Source organism: Scyliorhinus canicula, chromosome 1 (assembly GCF_902713615.1).
Source record: "Scyliorhinus canicula chromosome 1, sScyCan1.1, whole genome shotgun sequence".
Classification (NCBI taxonomy): domain Eukaryota; kingdom Metazoa; phylum Chordata; class Chondrichthyes; order Carcharhiniformes; family Scyliorhinidae; genus Scyliorhinus; species Scyliorhinus canicula.
In genome coordinates, this window is record NC_052146.1 from 211,063,854 (window position 1) to 211,085,795 (window position 21,942).

General features: G+C 46.5%; 1 protein-coding gene across 1 annotated transcript in view; it reads left to right on the forward strand.

Annotated features, from left to right (window-relative positions):
* Nucleotides 1-21,942, forward strand: part of macrod2 (mono-ADP ribosylhydrolase 2) — a 1,280,596-nt gene that overhangs the window by 935,743 nt on the left and 322,911 nt on the right. Inside the window, exon 9 of the mRNA XM_038806992.1 lies at nt 9,114-9,187. Coding sequence (XP_038662920.1) covers nt 9,114-9,187 — 74 coding nt within the window. The remainder of the gene's footprint in view (nt 1-9,113; nt 9,188-21,942) is intronic.

Here is a 21,942-nt window from a genome sequence, read left to right on the forward strand (position 1 = left end):
CTTCTCGTACACATATGTTACAGAATTATAAACTCTATGCCACATCTGACTCCACAACCTCCTCACAAAAATATCACTGACCATTAGGCGACTAATGTCAGCAGCAGGAACTCCCATCTTCTGAGGCATCCAACCCCTGCTCATTATTTGTTCTTGTAAGAGGCCAAACAGAAGTTCCATGCCTTCAGGGCAATGCATAAACAATGGTAACCTGATACATTAAAGATATTCTCTGTTCCTTCGGACGAGGAGTTCCACCTTGCTGCTGCCAAAATGATGGCTGAGGACCAGTGGGACATTGTTGGAACTTCAGGGCTTCTCTCATCTCTCATGCTTCTTCTGGTTCCCTCCTCACTTTGACTTTCACCTCCACCTGCCCCTGAAGCTCAGGTTGCATTTCCTCCAATCGGAGTTCACATCGGCACTCTTTGACCTCGTCCTCTTTCCCACTGGCATCTTAGTCCACTAATGCCCAGTTCCTCCCACTTCTCTTTTTCTTTCTCACCAATGCCAGAAATCTCCTTTCTCCCCCAACCCAAGCAACACTCTCAGCTTTGTCCCTCTTCTCTTCATCCTCTCTTCAAAGCACAATTCCCAGCTTTTGCTCCCTACCCTCATCCCTTCAGTACCAGCCGTTCCACCCCTCACTATCCCCATCCCTCCCACCTAAATCCCACTTTGACCTAAATCCTATTGTGATACATGAGCGTTGCATACACCAGGCCAATCTTTCTGTCTGTGGAAATCCCTTCCCGGCATGAATTGTCGGAATCATGCTTGGAAGAGAGTACTGATTTGTGCCATTTTGTTTGATTGTTTCACCATTATTATCTGGTCCCTCAGAATAGTTGCTACAATATTTATAGTGAGCTTAATTCCCTAGTGTTTAGCCAAGTAATGGTCTAGTATTCCAGCCTCAATCATGTCCTCCAGTCATGAACTTTGCCCTCAATATCACATCCAGTGTTTTCGGTTCCTTCCCCATGTACTGCATACAATTTTGAAATTATTTCATTTTTTTTTAACAAACAATTTTATTGAGGTATTTTAGGCATAGAGAAAAAGGGACATTGTCCAGTACAAAAAAAAGTCAAGATACAAATTAAACATAGTGCAAACCACGGCTCTGTTCACGCACAGACCTGCCTCAATATCCCCCTACTCTACTCCACTCTACCCTAGCCCCCCCCCCCCCCCCCCCCCTACTGATGCTTACTCCTCTGCGCAGAAGTCAATAAATGGCTGCCACCTTTGGGCGAACCCTAATAGCGAACCTCTCAAGGCGAACTTGACTTTGCTCCAGGCCAAGAAAGCTCGCCATGTCCGATAGCCATACCTCAGCCCTCGGGGGCTTTGAGTCCCTCCATGCTAACAATATTCGTCGCCGGGCTACCAGGGAAGCAAACTTCGGCCTCTCTCTCTTCCTGGACTCCCGGGTCCTCCAAAACCCCAAAGATTGCCACCTCAGGGCTCATTACCACCCCAGTTTTCAATACCCGGGACATAACATCTGTGAATCCCTGCCAATACCCCCTGAGCTTAGGGCACGACCAGAACATGGTTAGCCGGCCCTCCGGCGCATCTAGCACACTTGTCCTCCAGCCCGAGGAATCTGCTCATCCGGGTCCCTATCATGTGGGCCCGGTGCACAACCTTAAATTGGATCAGGCTGAGCCTGGCGCATGTTGCAGTTGTGTTCACTCTGCTCCGCGCTTCTGCCCAGATACCATCCTCCATCTCCCCCCCCCCCCCCCCCCCCCCCCCCCCGAGCTCTTCTTCCCACTTACGCTTCAGGTCCTCGGTCTGCGTATCCTCAGCTCCAATTAGTTCCTTGTAGACATCTGAGACTCTACCCTCACCCACCTCTCCCTTAGAAACTACCCTATCCTACCTCCCCTTCGGCGGGATATGTGGGAATGACGGCACCAGTCTGCGTACAAAATCCCGCACCTGCAAGTATCTAAAGTCGTTCCCTCTCGCCAGCCCAAACTTTTCCTCCAGCGCCCTCATGCTCGGAAAGCTCCCTTCCAGGAACAGATCCACCATCCTCACAATCCCCGCCCTCCTCCACAGTCGATACCCCCCGTCCATGTTCCCCGGGGCAAATCGGTGGTTGCCGCAAATTGGGGTCCACACCGATGCTCTTACCTCCCCTACGTGCCTCCTCCACTGGCCCCAGATCCGAAGAGCCGCCACCACTATCGGGCTGGTGGAGTTCCGTGCCGGCAGAAGCGGCAGAGGCACCGTGACCAGGGTTGCTAAGCTAGTGCCCCTGCACGAAGCAGCCTCCATCCTCTCCCAAACCGACCCCGCACCCACCATCCATTTCCTTATCATCGCTATGTTGGCCGCCCAGCAATAGTTGCTGAAGTTCGGCAACGCCAGCCCCCCTTCTTCTCTGTTCCTTTCAAGCATCACCCTCTTCACCCGCGGGGACTTTCCTGCCCATACAAATCCCAGAATAATTTTATTCAGCCTCTTAAAGAAGGACCGTGGGATAATGATGGGGAGACACTGAAAAACAAACAAGGACTGCGGGAGAATCGTCATCTTAACAGTCTGCACCCTCCTCGCCAATGACAGCGGGAACGCATCCCACCTCCGGGCAATTTTGAAATTATTTCATTTGCCCAAATGAATAAAAGCTTGTGGAATTCTTTCAAAAGCTTCTGCAAATTTCTTGGTGCATGTTAAGGCCAAAAGACTAAGAAATAGGAACAGGAGTCGGCCATTCATTTCTCAAGCGTGCTCTGCCATTCAACTGAATCATGGCTGATCTGACATTCCTCACATCCACTTTCCTGCCCCTTGCCCCATAAAGCTTGATTCCCTTCCTGATGAAGAATTAATCCCAGCCTTAAATAAACACAAGGACTCTGCCCCACTGTTCTCTGTGGCAAGGAGTTCCAAAGACGGTCAACCCTCTGAGAGAAGAAAATCCTCTCATCTCAGTCTTATATTGGAACTACTTTAGTTCCTGGGCTAAATTGCTGGCTTTTAAAGCAGACCAAGGCAGGCCAGCAGCACGGTTCAATTCCCGTACCAGCCCCCACCACCCCCGAACAGGCACCGGAATGTGGCGACTAGGGGCTTTTCACAGGAACTTCATTTGAAGCCTACTGGTGACAATAAGCGATTTTCATTTCATTTTTCATTCATTATTCTGAGACCATGCCCTATGGTCTGAGACTCTCCCATGAGGGGAAGCATCTTCTCAGTATTTACCATTTTAACCCCTTAAGAATCCTATATGGTGGCACAGTGGTTAGCACTGCTGTTTTACAGCGCCAATGACCCAGGTTCAATTCCGGCCCTGGTGACTGTCTGGGTTGAGTTTGCAAGTTCTCCCATGTCTGCATGGGTTTCCTCCAGGTGCTCCGGTGTCCTCTCACAGTCCAAAGATGTGCAGGTTAGGTGGGGTGATGGGGATAGAGCAGGGGAGCAGGTCTAGGTAAGATGCTCTTTCGGATGGTTGACGCAGACTCGATGGGTCGAATGGCTTCATCCTGCACTGTTGGTATTCTATGGGATGTTTCAAGACCAGTACATGACTTTCCATAACTTGTTACCCACCTAGCCAGCTCAATCTCAGTTGCTCCTTTACCTGTCACGCAGCATTAATCCTTAGTAAGAACTTTGAAAGTGTTGACACAATAGCTGACTGCCCTCAACATTGTGCATTATGTTTTCTGTGGTAAGTAGGAACTGCAACTGTGAAAATTCCACCACCTCCTTTTCCCTTGCTTCAATATCACCACAAGCATGTCACCAACTCCTGACAAATAAATACTATCACAGTACTCCATTTCTTCCAGAGAGGATGGTGTCAATCCTGGAAGGCCTGTAGCTCCTACTGACATATAGACTAACTCCCAAAATGCAAACAGTTGACATGTATGAGGGCTGGATGGTCACATTTTAGCGGTTGAATAGTTACTGACACTCACTGTCAAGAATGTCAGTTTGCTGAGTTCTGCTGCTTGAGGAATCACTGACGAATAAGTGGAGAATACAGGAGAAAATCTGCTTTCATAAAATCTTGAAATTGAGCTCAGACTTAATATTCCAATGTGTTTTCAGTTACCTGGAAATGTCTCCTTTTTAATAAAGCAAAATAATGCGAGCAGTTCAATAATAACTTTAAAATAATTAAGTACATCATAAAATTATTTCAGGTTCCAGATACGTGGGCTTGACATTTTGATATACCTAAGTACAAGCCCATGGGATTGTAGCTGTCCGCACAAAGTAATTACTTGAGACAAAACTGGTAATCACAGAAGTTAATTACATGTAGTGTTTAAATTAATTTGAAACAGCAAGTTTTGGATTATCTAAATTTTACTAATAAAATCTATCAGTTAAATGCTTGAAGCAAGAGTGACAAAAGTATGCTGAATGAAATTGTGTATTTATGCCGGCTAATGGCAAACAACCCTTCCATAGTCGAATGCTCAAAAATACATTGAAGGGAACTAGAAGAGAAGGGCTGATGGGTGACTTAATCGAGGTTTTTTAGATTATGAAAGAGCTTGATATGGTTGACATAGTGGAAATGGTTCCACATGTGGGAGGTTCAGAACGAGGGGATTATCAATATAAGATTATCACCAATAAATCCAATTGGGTGTACATAAGAATCTTCTATGCCAGACAGCGGTTAAAATATGGAATCTGCTATCACAAGGAGTAATTGAGATGAGTTGAATAGATGCATTCAAGTGGAAGCTAGATAAACAAATGAGGGAGAAAGGAATAGAAAGGTATGTTGATAGGGTGAGATAAGGAGGGATGGAGGAGGCTGCGTGTGGATGACAAGTTGGGGAGAGTCACCAATTTCTGCATGTGTATGTGTATATATTGTGTGTGTGTATATACATGTGTATATCATGTGTGTATATATCGCATGTGTGTTTATCTTTATATCTATATATATATAGTGCCTGTGTATTAATATGTCATGCATGTGTGTGTATGTATATTATATTGTGTGTATATATATATATATATATATATATATATATATATAATATTGTGTGCATATAGATACATTATATTGTGTGGGTGTATATATATATTTTGTGTGCATGTGCATATATATTATATTGTGTGTGCAAATATATTATATTGCATGTGCATATATATCGTGTGTGTATATATCGTCTGTGTGTGTATATATATATATTGTGTGTGTGTGTATATATATATATTGTGTGTGTGTATATATATTGTGTGTATATATATTGTGTGTGTGTGTGTATATATTGTGTGTGTGTGTATATATACTGTGTGTGTATATATATTGTGTGTGTGTGTATATATACTGTGTGTGTATATATATAAATTGTGTGTGTATATATAAATAGTGTGTGTGTGTATATATATATTGTGTGTGTGTATATATATATTGTGTGTATATATATATATATATATATAGTTTGTGTGTATATATATATATATATATATAGTTTGTGTGTAGATATATATATATATATATTGTGTGTGCATGTCTATATATATTGTGTGTGATTATATATTTATTGTGTGTGTGTATATATATATGTGTGTGTGTATCATGTGTGTAATACATATTTTTATATATATATATAGGTGTGTATATATATTGTGCTGTTTTTGTGTATAATTGTTTCAACACCCTGGCCTAGGGTGCTGTCAACTCCAGTCCCAGTATTAGCACAATTGAATTAACAAATAATTCTTGGAAAAATACCTGAAGTCTTTGGCCCTCCGCTGCCTAATAATTATAGTAGCTAGGTTTGTATATTTCAGCACAATTACTTTTTATTTCTGACAATAACTATAATGAAATATGTAGCAAATTCCTAATCCCCATTTTATAATATATTATATATATAAAACACACACAGGACAAACAAACACAGAGGGGAAGAGAGTTGCAAAAATAAAAATTAGAAGCAAAAGAGTCTTTAATTTAGATCTTTGTTCCTAGCACATTTTCTGCTAAACCAGGCTTTTGGGTCAAGATTTCTGCTTTCCAGTCTGTAATGGTTTTCACTGTGGATTCATTCAGGTCTCTGCAGTTTCAGAAATACAGTAGCTTTTCAGAGAAAATACAAGAGAGAGAAAGAGAGAGAGAAAGCAGGTACTTTCCCCTGAGTATCCCGGGACCCGACTCTGCCTTCCTTAGGTCTCTGGAAATCATCCCACTCAGGCAGGGGCCAATCACCACCTGTTACCGGACAGAATACAGCTTCTTGGAAATTCTTGGAAATTCATTGGCCACCAGCCAACCAATCGAACCAAGTCCCACTTCATCTCTCCGGTGCCACAAAATCTGAGTCCTGTTGCTCAAAGACTACTATTTTGTAATTTTTTGAATTCTTCATTCTCTCTGCTCCTTAAAGATACATGTCCATTAAGCATCCATGGATCAAAATGATAATGGCAAAAACTAAAGAAAGGGGAAATGAGGGAATCATCAGGAAGTTTACTATACTACTATGTGTGTGCAGAGGATCATAAGCTTCTCTCCCCTTTGAGAGCTGACTGGTGGTAACTTAACCTCCGGGTCACCAAACCTCAAGTAAGGGGCAAGGTTGAGAGGAGGCAGGGCCTTCATGAATAACCTCAGCCAGTACGGGAATTGAACCCGCGCTGTTGGCATCGCTCTGCATCATGAACAAGCCGTCCAGCCCACTGAGCTACCTGGCCCCCCATGTAACACTCCAGTTTTTCCTCTCCAGATCCTGAGCCTCTTTAAAGAAAAAAAAAAGATTGGACGTGATTTACGCCATCACTCTGGTGATGCGGGGCCTGATAGAGCCTGCAGCTGGTTCCACAGAGATAGGCGCGCCACCTTTATGGGGTGCCTTGATCAGAACAGAAGTGTTAATCCGCACCCCTTCTCCGACCTCAAAGGTATTTCGGGTTCCTCCACACCCATCTCCACCTCCCCCCCCCCCACTCGCCCCCCACTCTCCCACTGGCAATCATCGAGGGCTCTCCCACTGCCCCACCCCACCCCACCCCCCAATACCGTGGAAGAATTGTCGCTGTTCCCTTCGTAATAACTTCACCAATGCCAATCTTCTCACAAAAACTCCCTTTATTAAAACAACAAAAACACCCGCTGCCGCAGCTTACATCATTTGCGTCATAAATTGTGGGGACCTTTGGAGATGCTGGTCCAGGTCAAAACTGTGGTCATTTTGTGGACATTAAACTCCTGCCTTGCATCTCCTAGTGGCCGGTCCTCTGCCTGCTCAATAGGGGAATTCGTATTCCACCATGCCCATGGGGAGATCTATTGACGATCTCCCCATGTGGTTGAGGTGAATGCAGTAATTTTAAATTCACTTGTACTAACGTTAGGCCGCACCTTCCCACCTACAACCACTGCTATCTAGAAGGACAAGGGCAGCAGGCATACAGGAACACCGCCACTTGCAAGTTCCCCTCTAGGCCACTCATCATCCTGCCTTGGAAATATATTGCCTGTCACTGGGTCAAAATCTGGGAACTCCCTCCCTAAGAACACTGTGGGTGTACCTACACTACATGGACTATAGCAGGTCAAGAAGGCAGCTTACCATTACCTTCTCAAGTGAAATTTGTAGATGGGCATTGCTGACCCAGCCAGCAGTGCCCACATCCTAAGAATGAATAAAAAATAATACTCAGTTTGCAGTGTAAATGGTAAGATTCTCAAAACTGATTTTCCAAGGCTCTCCTGTTCAAAGGTGTGCTGCTTTCCTTTTTCTTGTGCAGTTGACCTGGAACCATCAGTGTGTTTCACAGAAAATGTTCTGAATGGTTTTGTGCAGTTGAATTGGAACTGAATGCTTGAGCATATCTAAATTTCCAGCAGTGACCACACTCGGCAGTTCTCGGAAGAAGTCCCAGTATTGTGCCCAAGTCTTGGATCATTGCTGAAGCAGATCTGAAGGAGTCAGGGATGACTCCCTTGCCTCAACACTGGCGCCAGCTTGAGACCTCCGCTACGAGCCATATTAGCTCCTTTGACAATCACAAGAGTTGGCACTGCTGAAATTATAATTAAGGGATTTAGTCAATGTGCAGGCAGAGATTAAGCACCTTGCAACTGAACGTATCGATTCCCATTGATAAGTGAAGCACAATCCACTGCTTGAATAAGAAAAGAATGGCATTGCAGGTTTCCTGTACAAGAGAACAGTAATTTCATTATAACACTAGTTCAACGTGTTTTAGTCATATGAGAACTGAATAGAATGTTTTTCTTGTTAAAAAACTGTTTCAATATAAACTGGACTTTTTTCACAAGTTACAATTGTACATTTTTTTAACAATGTTAAAGGCGCTGTATAAACGAAAGTTGTTGTTAAATTGTCCATCATACCATTAAAATAATCCGGGGGTGTCCATGTTTTTTCCAAATTTTAGCACTCTGTCAAGTAGCATTCATTTATATAAATCAATGAGTACCATGTCAGGTGAGACTTCAGCACAATCGTCGAGGCTAACACTCCAATACAGTGCTAAGGGGCTGCTCTCGTTCACATGGGATGTTAAACCAAGGCCCCACCAGCTCTCTCAGGTGGACGTAATAGCTCCCGTGATGCTATTTTGAAGAAAACAGAGTTCTTTTTGGTGTCCTGTGTCACTATGTGCCACTCAACCTTCACGAAAAGTAGATTGTCTGGCCATTTCATCTTGTGGGAGCTTGCTGTGCACAATTTGGTTGTTGTGTTTCCTACATTACAACAGTGACAACGCTTCAAAAAGCATTTCATTGGTTGTAAAGCACTTTAAAATGTCTGGTGTTTGTGAAAGGCTTTATCGAAATTCCGCTCTTTGTTTTGCTCCCTTTTTAAAAAATCTCTTCCATAATGGCAATTCTCCCCCCTTTCATGATACATGTTCTGCAACGGCTCAAGCCCACTATGCAGAGACTATTTTTTATTTCTTTAATTTCCTCGTAACTCCCCCACTCCACCCTGCTAAAATGATAAAGTGAAGCAATTACTTGTGGAAACGCAAATACACCCATCAAATTATGGGTGTATCACACCCATCCCAAGTCAATATTTTCGACTCCATTTTAGCAAATATTTCTGAAATTAAATGGAGATCCTCATTTCCTTTTCTTCCAGGTTTTCCTCAAGATGATGCAGCTGAAATCGCGGTTTCTACGGTCAAAGATTGGCTAGCTGACAAGCAAGCTCTGGTATGTAATCTGTTTTGCTCCTCTTGCAGATTTGAGCAGTGAAGTATCAAACTACTTTACATCATAAATCAATTGTTTTGTGAATTGAGCCCTATAACCACCAAACCCAGCGTGGTTACTGAGCCTGAAAGCTTTCATGGTCAGTCTTGGCTGAGAGTTTGTTAAGCGGATTCTCAAGTGGCTGCATTGGTGTACCTTTCAGTAGTCAACTTCAGAAATAGGTGGTCATGACTACCAAATGATTGCAAACGACAGCATAACTTGAGGAGCTTAAACTCTAAAACTGAACATTCACATACTGTAGCTATATGATAATTTGGCGGTATGCAGAGAGGTATCTGAAAACTTATGGTTAATTGATAGTGTGCAATTCTTTATCCATCTCTGGTTGTCGCTGACGGCAATTAATTCTGATTTTTGTCCTGTTGTGGACTGTGCTTTGAGATCAAGATGACACCAAGTTTAGTTCAAGTGATAGTAAGTACAAGCATTACAGCACTCTATTTAGATAAAAGGTGACTGTATTCTGAAACAGTATGAGCATTTGCACGATGATCTGCAAGTCCCCCTTCATCCAGATTAATAGTGAACCGCTGGAGAGACAGTCAGTAAGAACATCTTGAGTCTCATGTTGGTTGGTGTGTTGATGATTCCAAGGCCAAGGCAAGCATTGGACCTTTCGCATATTCTAAGCATGCAACATGGAAAAATGTGTTTGTTATTTCTCTCCTGTTTCTCAGCTTCTTAAGCCAGGAACCCTGGATGCCAGCTGAGGGGATGATTGGTAGCAATGGGGAAGCAACATTGCTAATATTGCCGTTTTACAGCCTGTTGCTTCAGGAACATTTAAATCTGATCTAAGGGGCGATCTTCGGCCAATTATTGTTCTTACCTAATGGAATGGACATTTGTGCTTGATAATTGATCACCCAGCTGACCTACGTAACTTTTTTTAAACCAAAATATACTTCATAAAATTTGTCAATGTATATTCCAAAACATTTCAAATTGAATTATACAAAAGGTGCAATAAAATTCAAGTTGGCTCCTTCCAGCACGTTGCACTCCGCAGTGCCTTTAATGCTCTTGATATCCATAATATACAATCCATGTCAGGCATACATGCTATTCAGGAGCTGCACAGTTTCCAGCCCCTCATTGTACTATGCCAGATAGATCATAGACAGTGGCCTTTCCCGATTGCACGTCTGCAGTGGCTGCCCAAGCTTTTATCGTGTCCCTCAGCACATAGTCCTGGACCTTGGAATGTGCCACTCTGCACCATCCAGTTGAGGACAACGCTTTGCACTGGGCGACCAGCAGGTCTCAGACATACCAAGGAGCATTTTTCATCGAGTTTATGGTCCTCCAGCCACAAAGGATGGTTATTGAAGTGTCTGTCCCTGGGAACATCCTGGAAAGCATAGAGTCCTGCTGCAGATCTACGTAACTTGTTTTTTAAAGTTTTATTCCTTTCTCAGAGTTATAAAGCCAATTAGCTGAGTAAGCTGGGCAAGTCCTCAAACCATCTCCTTGCTTGCTTCAAATTCAAATTGAATCCAATTCATGGCCCCCACAAATGAGACATATAAGATCCAAGCTGACAAGAACAGGCATTACACCTGATCCCATGCTTGGTCCTATGCTTGACCTTCTGACCAAGGTAACTTGTCTGGCAAAAGATCCCAAGAGCTGGAATCTGATCCATCAGTTTATACCTTTAATAAGGCCCCTGTAATACCTTGAACTACTGGCGACCATCAAGTAGATCAACGAATAAACAGTTTATTAGGGTGACTATAGACAGAGTATGAAATGAAGATTATCGTATTCCATGACCCCAGGGTCATGCGCTCTGGCCCAATTGGCCGAATGAGTTACATGACCTTCCGAGACCTCGTCCTCTTAAAGAGGCATGCTACCACAGCCCCAATATCAGTAAGTGCATGTTAACTTAATTGTGACTACAGGATAAGCACTCACAGTCAAAAGGTTTCCTGACATCTCTTCAGGGAAGATTTGTTCACATATAAACAGAATAGTTTACCAAAAAAATGTAACTTTATGTCATCTGTTTACATCATGATTTCACTCGTATGTATCATATGTCACCTATGCATTGACAAATATGTGGAAAGTCCATAACGGACACTTGAACTGATTTTAATTAGGATCAGATGTTTGCACTGGTTTAGACAGCTCAAGAATGAATTTAATTCAGAGTTAATCCTGTAATTGCAAGGGTGCCTTTTCAAATCAGATTCACTTTGACTTATGCAAATTCATAACAATTAGGTGGCTCTGTTTAATTTAGATTGACTGTTAATTCTAGTAAGCTCTAATCACCAGCCTGCAGCTAAGTGATTTATGTTACTGTGCCAGTGCTCTGATTTACAGGCAGTTATTTCATTTGCAATTTGTAAAAGGTTGCACTGAACCCATCAATGAGTTTTCCTTTTTGATCATCTGCTGTTGCTCTGGAGAGGCCACACAAATACCCGTTTATTGTATATTTATTTTTCAAGTTATTATTTTGAAATTTACCAATTTATCATTCCTGAAATTGAAACAGTATATGTTTCCTTATCCTGTAACACTCCATACACAATTGGATAGCCCAGTCGCACTGTGGAATTTCAGTGCAGTGAAGATCCAATCATTTGGAAGCAGGTGGTCAAATGCGAGTTCATGGTGGCATTCCACCACACTGTTGTGTGATAGAAGGCCAGGTCCTTGCCCATTCAGGACTTCCACGATTGCATTCAGCAGCATAGGATACGCTTTCCATATGGTCACGCTTTCCATATGGTCTCGATGTCAGTGAATTAGACCTGTTTCTTTCTTGTGTTGGTTGACCAATTGAATCGTATTTAGCTGTAGTATTTGTACATACTGTTGAATTGCAAATGTGAGTGTGTAAACCAAATGGCTTAACGTGTTCAGGAAGATCTGTTGGGCATAGTTTGTTGCTGCAGTGGCGAAGTTGTATCAGACTGGTTTGCATTCTCTCTTTGTGATAGGTAAGCAGAGCTGTCCAACCAATTAACCAATGGAACTCAGCCAGCTGCTAACCTACACTGAGAGAAGCAGTCCCAACCTGATCTAAAAAGCAACCTTTTGACTTGTGTGCAGAGGTTTTCCTTCTGGACTCCTTACCAGAGGAAAATTTTCCATCTACCTTATCAGCTCTTCATTCATCTTACACCCTTCAGTTGCGTCATTTGTACATTCAAGGCCCTACCCTCCGCCATGTTCTTGTTTTGCTGTGAATTCAGTCTATAGTTTTGTCCTGACCGTACTGGTTTGTCTTTATCCCTCACACAGCAACTTAAAACTAAAAATCGTTCATCTAAAACAGATTAAATCAACACAGTCTCAACTTGCAAGCCGGCATCTAACTTTGAACTTTCATGGCAGTGGAAACAGGGAAAATGCATTCACTGTTAAGCCAGTGTGGTTTTATGAATCTATAATTCATTGTTAGTTTGGATTATTGTAGCTGGGTATTGGTTCACACACCCCTCCTCATACCCCCAAATAATCCTCTGATCCTGAAAATCTAATCGATTATCTGAGGAAATAGAGAAATGTGAGCTCCACGAGGAACACCTGGGCTGGGAGTGTCGTCCCCCCCCCCCCCCCCCCCCCCCCCCCCCCCCCGGTCAGGGTCCGTTCACAGCGCCCCCCCCGGTGATTCTCCGGGCCCCCATGGGCCGAGCGGCCGTCCAGTTTCGGCCAGTCCCGCCAGCGTGAATTACTCACCTCACGCAAGGCGGGACCGGGCAGCTAAGTGTGCAGGGGCAGGCCTCGGGGGGGGGGGACTTCTTTCCACCGTGCCAGACCCCTGTAGGGTTCCGCCATATTGCTTGGGGGTTGGCGTGGAGAGGAGAACCGTCACGCATGCCCGAGATCACGCCGGCCGTTTCGCACATGCGCGAACTCGCTCCGGCCCTTTGGCGCCGGCTAGAGTGGCGCCAACCCCTCTGGCGTCCACCTAGCAACTGAAAATTCAGAGAATACCTCACTCTTGGGGGGCTGTTGACGCCGGAGTGGTTGGCGCCAGTTTTCCCGCCGCCGTGGGGACTTAGTCCCCAGAAGGCAGAATCCCGGCCCTGCTTCTATGATTCTTCAGAACATCAAGTTCCAGTTCTTCCAGGCAAAAAAGAGTCACTAACACAGATGAATTGTGTGAACCAATGAAATTCTTCCTCATGTTTACAGCAGATGGTTAAATCCTGGAGACAGAAGATTTCTCACGCTGAAATGTGGCATAATAGTTTTGCATCCAGAAGATATTCTGCTTTTAATTATTTGTTAATGGGATGTGGGCATCACCGACAGTGCCAACATTTGTTACCCATACGTGGTTGCCCTTGAGAAGGTGTTGGTGGGCCCCCTTCTTGAAGCACTGCAATCCATGTGGCGTAAGTACTCGCACGTTACTCTTCATTCGGGGGTTCCAGGATTTAGCCCAGTGGGAGGAACGATAATACAGTTTAAAGTCCGTATGGTCTGTGGCTTTTGGGAAATTGGAGGTGGAGTTCCCATGAGTCTGGTGCCCTTGACTTTCGAGGTAGCAGGGGTCATGAGTTTAGGAGGTATTGGATTAGGTTGATCTTAGTGTCAGAGAAATCACATAAAAACTCATTGTATAAAATTTTAAGACACCTGGCCTTGGCTTCAACTTGTTCATATTGTCCTAGTAGCCGCAGAAATAGCAATTTAGGTTCTCCAGCAAGTATCTTGAGTGGCGGATAATTCTACAACATATATTAAAAACATAAAGTCAGTCCCAATCACTTACAGCAGTGAATTTTCAAGGTGTGATTGACAAGGGAATTATCCATTAATTTCCATTTGGACCAAGAATATTGCTGTCACTGTACACTGCCCTAGCCTCAGAATGATAGATACGTCAAGAATATTAATCAAATCTGAAGCTTTATAGAAAGACTGTGGCCTCTGAATAAAACTGTAGAATGATAGATACGTCAAGAATATTAATCAAATCTGAGGCTTTGTAGAAAGACTGTGGCCTCTGAATAAAAATGTTAATGATGGCACTTAAGGACACAAATATCAATTATATAGCAACGTTTAATCATGTGATTACAAAATAGGTCATGTTTTTTGTTTCAATGTTACTTTCAAAGTTGCAAATGTTCAGGCCCTTATGGGGGTGGGGAAAGATAGTCGGAAAGATTTTGGGAGGGGAAAAATACTCCCGAGGGTGATTTGATTCAGTATTATTTAATTGTGAATTTTCTCACTGCTCATAATTAGAATTCTGATTGCTGTTCTGAAACTGCAAAAAATCAATTGTGAGGATGTCACAGAAATCTGCCAGGGTTCCTTTTGTACACTGAAATGTGTGACACGGAAGGTGTAGGCAAAGGGAAATGAGTAGTCATCTAAGATGGAAGGCCTTTTATAGCCCTTTTTCTTAGTACATCCACTATCGGAAGATGTGATGATTTTATCCTTTTGAAATTGTAGCAATTTAAACATGAATTACTGGGTCAGTTCTACTGCATTTTATTGACTGAAGATTCAGCCTGGCATAGGGATTGCACAGCTGGTGCGTTGCAGTTGATTTAAGCCTGTCGGTTTAAAGTTCCACCATCTTAAAAGTGCACGGTTAATATGTTTTAAAAAGATGTCTTCTTGGGATGTGGGCGTAGCTGGCAAGGCAGGCATTTGATGCTAATCCTGGTTGTTCTTGAAAAGGTAATTGTGAGCAGCTGAATCCATACTGTGCAGGTACGGCCACGCAGCTTTACTCTCCAGTGGTCTGGTGCAACCAAGTGTCTCCCTGGACCATTTCGGAGGGCAATTAAGAGACAACCACATTGTTTATGTGGATCTGGAGTCACATGTAGGTCACACCGCGTAAAGATGGCAGATATCTGCCAATCCGCTCGTTTCATGATCACTATGAGACCAGCAATTTATTCCAGGTTTATTAATTAATAGAAATTAAATTCCCCCAGATGCTATTGTGGGATTTGAACTCAGGCCTCCAGAGAATTATTTTTTAAAACATTTAGAGTACCCAATTTTCTTTTCCCAGTGAGGGGCAATTTATCGTGGCCAATCCACCTAGTCTGCACCTCTTTGGGTTGTGGGGGGGGGGGGGGGGGGGGGGGGGGGTGAGATCCACACACACACGGGGAGAAAGTGCAAACTCTACACCGACAATGACCCGGGGCCAGAATCGAACCCGGGTCCTCCGCGCTGTGAGGCAGCAGTGCTAACCACTTTGCCACCGTGCCACCAGGTCTCCAGAGAATTAGACATGCCTCTGGATTACTGCTCCAGTAAAATTATCACCATATTACTGCCTCCTTAAATAGCTAATAGCAGAACATTTATACATTCAGTACATATGCATAAAAAGTCACTTGGAATGATTTATTTGTGTTTTTTGCCTGTGTTGGGGGGTGTAGGTTTGCATTACAGTGGGGGTAGCATATCAAGCATGATTCTTTCTGATTTTGCCTCTCAGCCGACTTGTCATTTTAGGTAAATCTCTTTTAACAAATCATGCTAGTCAGATACGGTCAGCGTCTACCAGTCTCTGCAAAGGGGAGGATTGACAGCTAATGTGTAACTGTCTCCATCTAAATTTTCATCAGTTCTGCCAACAGCAGCCAAAACCAAAAAATCCAATGCCATCAATTAAAGGAAAGAAAGGGAATTCATTATTAATCACGCTGATTAATAGCACGTGAATCTAACGTTCATGCAGAACCAGGGGCAATTAAAAGCATTTGAACCCGATGCCATGAATCAAGAATTTGCTATGGTCATTCATGCACAGGAATGTTGTGCTAAACAGTGTATGTTGCCAACTGGATTTATAATTGTTGACTTGATGCTTTGCCCTTTAAAGAAAAGCTTTACGTATTGCTCTTAAAATAAAAGCGGCGTCACTCCTCTAATTACTGGCAAAATTTGGGTTAGTGGAGAAGTATTATCCTCCATTCTTTAGCATTGACAATCGCTGTATTAACACAGGTAAATTGTGTGAATGCTTTATTTTGCCCAACAGGAATTCTGTAATAATTTAACTAAATCACCTTTTGTGTCTTGCACTGCCATAATAGATTGCAAAAAAAAAAGTGAATCAGCATTTACGTTTGAATTAAGTAAACTTTTCTGCTGCATAGCCTGAAGTCTCACACGAATGCATGTAAATCTTAGATTTGATCTCCACTGTCGCTTGCAGATTAAGTTAGACCTTTCTTGAAATTAAGTAATGCTTGAGAAAAGAGGCCACTGCTACGTCGGCACCTCCGTTAAGATCAGTCCCCAAATAGAAAATTCCAGAATGGTAACCACCATTCAGTGAGATCATGGTTGATCCGTATCCTAACTCCATCCACCCACCTAGGCTCCATATCTTTTCAATTCCTCCGATAGCAAAAATCTATCAATCTCAGATTTAAGATTATTAATTGAGCTAATACCCACTATTATTTATTGTGGGACAAAGTTCCGCACTTGGACAACCCTTTGTGCAAATAATTATTTCCTAACTTCTCTCCTGCATGACCTGCCTCTGAGGTTAATATTATGTTCCTTTTCCAACAGTTTCTATCTGTTGTGTATTACCAGCAGCCTTGCAGCTAAACTGGGGCATATTAAAAGAGTGTTCGTGTCACGATAATTTGCGTAGGTAACTGGGCAGTGTAACACCACAGCCTGTAATGTTTTTTTTTTAAATAATTTTTATTGAAAGAGTTTTTCCATACAAACATTTACCCCTACTAATTTTTAAATTATTTACAACACAATCCCCCTAGGCAAATGTCCCTCCCTCGCCCGCCCTCTCGCGCCCACCACCTCCCCCCCCCCCCCCCCCCCCCAGGCAACCTTAACAAACAAGGCAGCCTACAGTTTCAGACATGAGCAGCGAGCAGACTTGCCCGCGTTACAGTCGTGCATGTCCCCCCACGACCCTTGCTGCCCCCCCCCCTCCCCTCCCCCTCCCACCCCCTCCCTCCCCCCCCCCTCCCTCCCTCCCCCCCCCTCCCCCCCCCCCCCCCCCCCCCCCGGGTTGCTGCTGCCACGACCCCGAACGTCTATCTCTGATCTAAAAAGTCAAGGAAAGGTTGCCACCGCCTGGAGAATCCCTGTACCGACCCTCTCAGGGCAAATTTGATCCTTTCTAGCTGAATATAGCTAGCCATATCGTTAATCCAAGTTTCAACGCTTGGAGGCCTCGCGTCCTTCCATTGAATTAATATCCTTCGTCGAGCCACTAGGGACGCAAAGGCCAGTATTCCGGCCTCCCTAGCCTCCTGTACCCCCGGTTCTACCCCGACCCCAAAGATCGCAAGCCCCCATCCTGGTTTGACCCTGGACCCCACCACCTTCGACACCGTCCTTGCCACCCCCTTCCAGAACCCTTCCAGCACCGGACATGCCCAGAACATATGCACATGGTTCGCTGGGCTTCCCAGACATCTGACACACCTGTCCTCACCCCCAAAGAACCGGCTCATCCTTGTCCCCGTCATGTGCGCTCTATGCAGCACCTTAAATTGAATGAGGCTCAGCCTCGCACACGAGGAGGAAGAATTGACCTTCTCCAGTGCATCCGCCCACGTCCCGTCTTCTATCTGCTCTCCCAGCTCCCCTTCCCACTTGGCTTTCAGCTCCTCCCCTGATGCTTCTTCCGCCTCCTGCATTATCTTGTAGATGTCTGATATCTTCCCCCCTCCGACCCAGACCCCCGAGAGCACCCTATCACTCGCCCCCTTACTGGGGAGCAGGGGGAACCCCTCCACCTGCCGTCTAGCAAATGCCTTCACTTGTAAATATCTGAACATGTTTCCCGGGGGGAGCTCAAACTTCTCCTCCAGCCCTCCCAGGCTCGCAAACCTCCCCTCTATAAACAGGTCCTTCAGCTGCCGTATGCCCACCCTGTACCAGCTCTGAAATCCCCCGTCAATGTTCCCCGGGATGAATCTATGGTTCCCTCTTATTGGCGCCGCCAACAGACCTCCCATTTCCCCCCTATGTCGCCTCCACTGCCCCCATATCTTGAGGGTGGCCGCCACCACCGGGCTCGTGGTGTACCTCGTGGGGGGGAACAGCCATGGTGCCGTTACTAGGGCCCCCAGGCTTGTGTTGCCACAGGACGCCCTCTCCATTCGTTTCCAAGCTGCCCCCTCCCCTTCCATCATCCACTTGCGCACCATTGACACATTTGCCGCCCAGTAGTACCCCGAAAGATTGGGTAGTGCCAGCCCTCCACTGTCCCTACTCCGCTCCAAAAAGACCCTCCTCACCCTTGGGGTGCCATGCGCCCACACGTAGCTCATGATGCTACTCGTCACCTTTTTGAAGAAGGCCCTAGGGAGGAAGATGGGCAAGCACTGAAATAAAAACAAGAACCTTGGGAGGACCGTCATTTTGATTGACTGCACCCTCCCCGCCAGCGACAACGGTACCATGTCCCACCTCTTAAATTCCTCCTCCATCTGTTCCACCAGCCTGGAAAAGTTCAACTTGTGGAGGGTCCCCCAGTTCCTTGCCACCTGCACCCCTAAGTACCTAAAGCTCTTTCCTGCTCGCTTGAAGGGGAGTCTCCCAATACCCTCTCCCTGGTCCCCCGGGTGTATCACAAAAACCTCGCTTTTGCCCAAATTTAGTTTGTACCCCGAAAAGTCCCCAAACTCTGCTAATAGTTCCATTATCTCCGGCATTCCCCCTTCTGGGTCTGCCACATACAGCAGTAGATCATCCGCATACAGCGATACTCGATGTTCCTCCCCTCCCCTAGTCAGTCCTCTCCACCCCCCTGAACCCCTCAGTGCCATCGCCAACGGTTCAATCGCCAGTGCGAAAAGTAGGGGGGATAGGGGACATCCCTGCCTGGTCCCTCGGTGGAGCCCGAAATACTCCGACCTCCTCCCGTTTGTCACTACACTCGCCGTCGGGGCCGAGTAGAGCAGCTTCACCCACTTAATAAACCCTTCCCCAAACCCAAACCGTTCCAACGTCTCCCACAGGTACTCCCACTCCACCCTATCGAATGCCTTCTCCGCGTCCAGCGCTACCACTATCTCAGCCTCCCCCTCCACTGCCGGCATCATAATTACATTCAGCAATCTCCGCACGTTCGTGTTGAGCTGCCGCCCCTTCACGAACCCCGTCTGGTCCTCATGGATTACCCCTGGCACACAATCCTCTATTCTAGCTGCCAGGATCTTTGCCAGCAACTTGGCATCCACGTTCAGAAGCGAGATAGGCCTGTAGGACCCGCACTGCACGGGGTCTTTATCCCGCTTCAATATCAGGGAGATCAGAGCCTGCGACATTGTCGGGGGCAGAACCCCCCCCTCTCGCGCCTCATTAAAGGCTCGTACCAGTACCGGTCCCACCAAGTCCACATTTTTCTTATAGAATTCCACCGGGAACCCATCTGGCCCCGGCGCCTTCCCCGCCTGCATCTGACCTATTCCCTTGACTAGCTCCTCTAGCCCTATTGGCGCCCCCAGCCCTTCTACCAGCCCCTCCTGGACCCTTGGGAACCTCAATTTGTTTAGGAAGTCCTCCATTCCCCCTCTCCTCGTCGGCGGCTCAGACCGATACAACTCCTTGTAAAAATCCCTGAAGACCCCGTTCACTTCTTGCCCCTTCTGCACTACCTTCCCGCCCCTCTCCTTCACTCCCCCAATCTCCCTAGCCGCATCTCGTTTGCGAAGCTGGTGTGCCAGCATCCTGCTCGCCTTTTCCCCCATACTTATAAACCGCGCCCTGTGCCCTTCTCCACTGCGTCTCTGCCTTCCTGGTGGTCAGCAGGTCGAACTTGACCTGCAGGCTGCGCCGTTCTCCCAGCAGCCCCTCCTCTGGTGCCTCCGCATATCTCCTATCCACTTCCAATATCTCCCCCACCAGCCTCTCCCTCTCCTGCCTCTCCTTTCTTTCTCTGTGCGCCCTTATGGAGATCAGCTCTCCCCTGATCACTGCCTTCAGGGCCTCCCAGACCATCCCCACCTGCACCTCACCCGTGTCATTCAAGTCCAGATAGCTCTCAATGCTCTTCCGGACCCTTTTACACACCTCGTCGTCCGCTAACAGCCCCACATCCAGCCGCCACAGCGGGCGCTGGTCCCGCGCCTCCCCCATTTCCACATCCACCCAATGTGGTGCATGATCAGAGATCGCAATGGCCGAGTACTCAGCTTCCCGTACCCTCGGGATCAGCCCCCTGCTCAACACGAAGAAATCGATTCTGGAGTACACTCTATGGACGTGGGAGAAAAAGGAATACTCCCTCGCCCTTGGCCTACCAAACCTCCATGGGTCTACTCCTCCCATCTGCTCCATGTACCCCCTCAGCACTTCTGCCGCTGCCGGCCTCCTATTGGTCCTTGAGCTCGATCTGTCTAGCCCGGGGTCCAGCACTGTGTTAAAGTCCCCCCCCATGATCAAGCCCCCTGCCTCCAGTCCCGGAATGAGGCCCAATAGGCGCCTCATAAAACCCGCGTCATCCCAGTTCGGGGCATATACGTTGACCATCACCACTTTCTCCCCCTGCAGCTTACCCTTCACCATCACATACCTACCCTCCTTATCCGCCACCACCTCCTCCGCCACGAACGACACCCTCTTTCCCACCAGAATCGCCACCCCCCGGTTCTTTGCGTCCAATCCAGAGTGGAACACCTGTCCCACCCACCCCCTTCTCAGGCGAACCTGGTCCACTACCTTCAAATGGGTCTCCTGTAACATTGCTACATCAGCCTTCAGTCCCTTCAGGTGTGAGAATACCCTTGATCTCTTGACCGGCCCATTCAACCCCCTCACGTTCCAAGTAATCAGCCGGGTCGCGGGACGACCCGCCCCCCTCCCCTGCCGATTAGCCATGTCCTGCTCCCTGCTCGCCCCGGGTCGACCCTCCCCTTCTGACCCGCTCCCCATGGCGATGTCCCCCTCCCCCCACCTCTCCAGTCCTCCACTTCTCGTTTCTGGTCTTTTCAGCAGCAACCCGGTGTCCCTCCCTAACCCCCCTCCCCCCCCAGGCTAGGACCCCTCCTAGCCGCGATGTACCCTCCATCGTACTCCCGTAAGTCAGCTGGTTCACGCTGACCCGGCTGCTCCTGCCACACTCCGACTCCCCCCGGCTCGGGGGGGGGGCCCCCCCCCCCTTGCCACTCCTCCCTGGCCCCGCTCCAGCGCGGGAAAGGTCGCCATTGCTAGCCACGCCCCGCACTCCTCCCCTCCCCCCTCCTCTGCCCCGCGCGCGGGAAAACAGAGGAAAGCCCGCGCTTTCGCCCTGCCACACCCCACCCCGCCATCTTCAGTTCCACCCCCGTCCCCGTCCATGCCTGTAAAGAACCCCCCCTAGGAGCCCATATCCCCGATCTGCTCTCCCCCCGTCCCGCCTCCCCAACTTAACATTATAAATAACAGATAGATAACAAATAACATTGTACTTAACAGTCGCCCTCTACCAAACAGCATAAATAACCATAAATAACCATGAATAACCACAATAACAATAACTAAGGGAAGTTGGCAAAGGGGGAAAAAACATCAGAAGAAAAACCACAGCAAGAGTTCAAAATCCAAACAAAGAATTCAGCTGAAAGTACCCGAGCGGCTACGGCCGCCAAGTATCCCCTGGGTCTAATTCGAGTCCAGTTTCTCTTCCTGTACAAAGGCCCACGCCTCCTCTGGGGACTCAAAATAGTGGTGTTGGTTCCTGTAGGTGACCCACAAGCGCGCTGGCTGCAGCATTC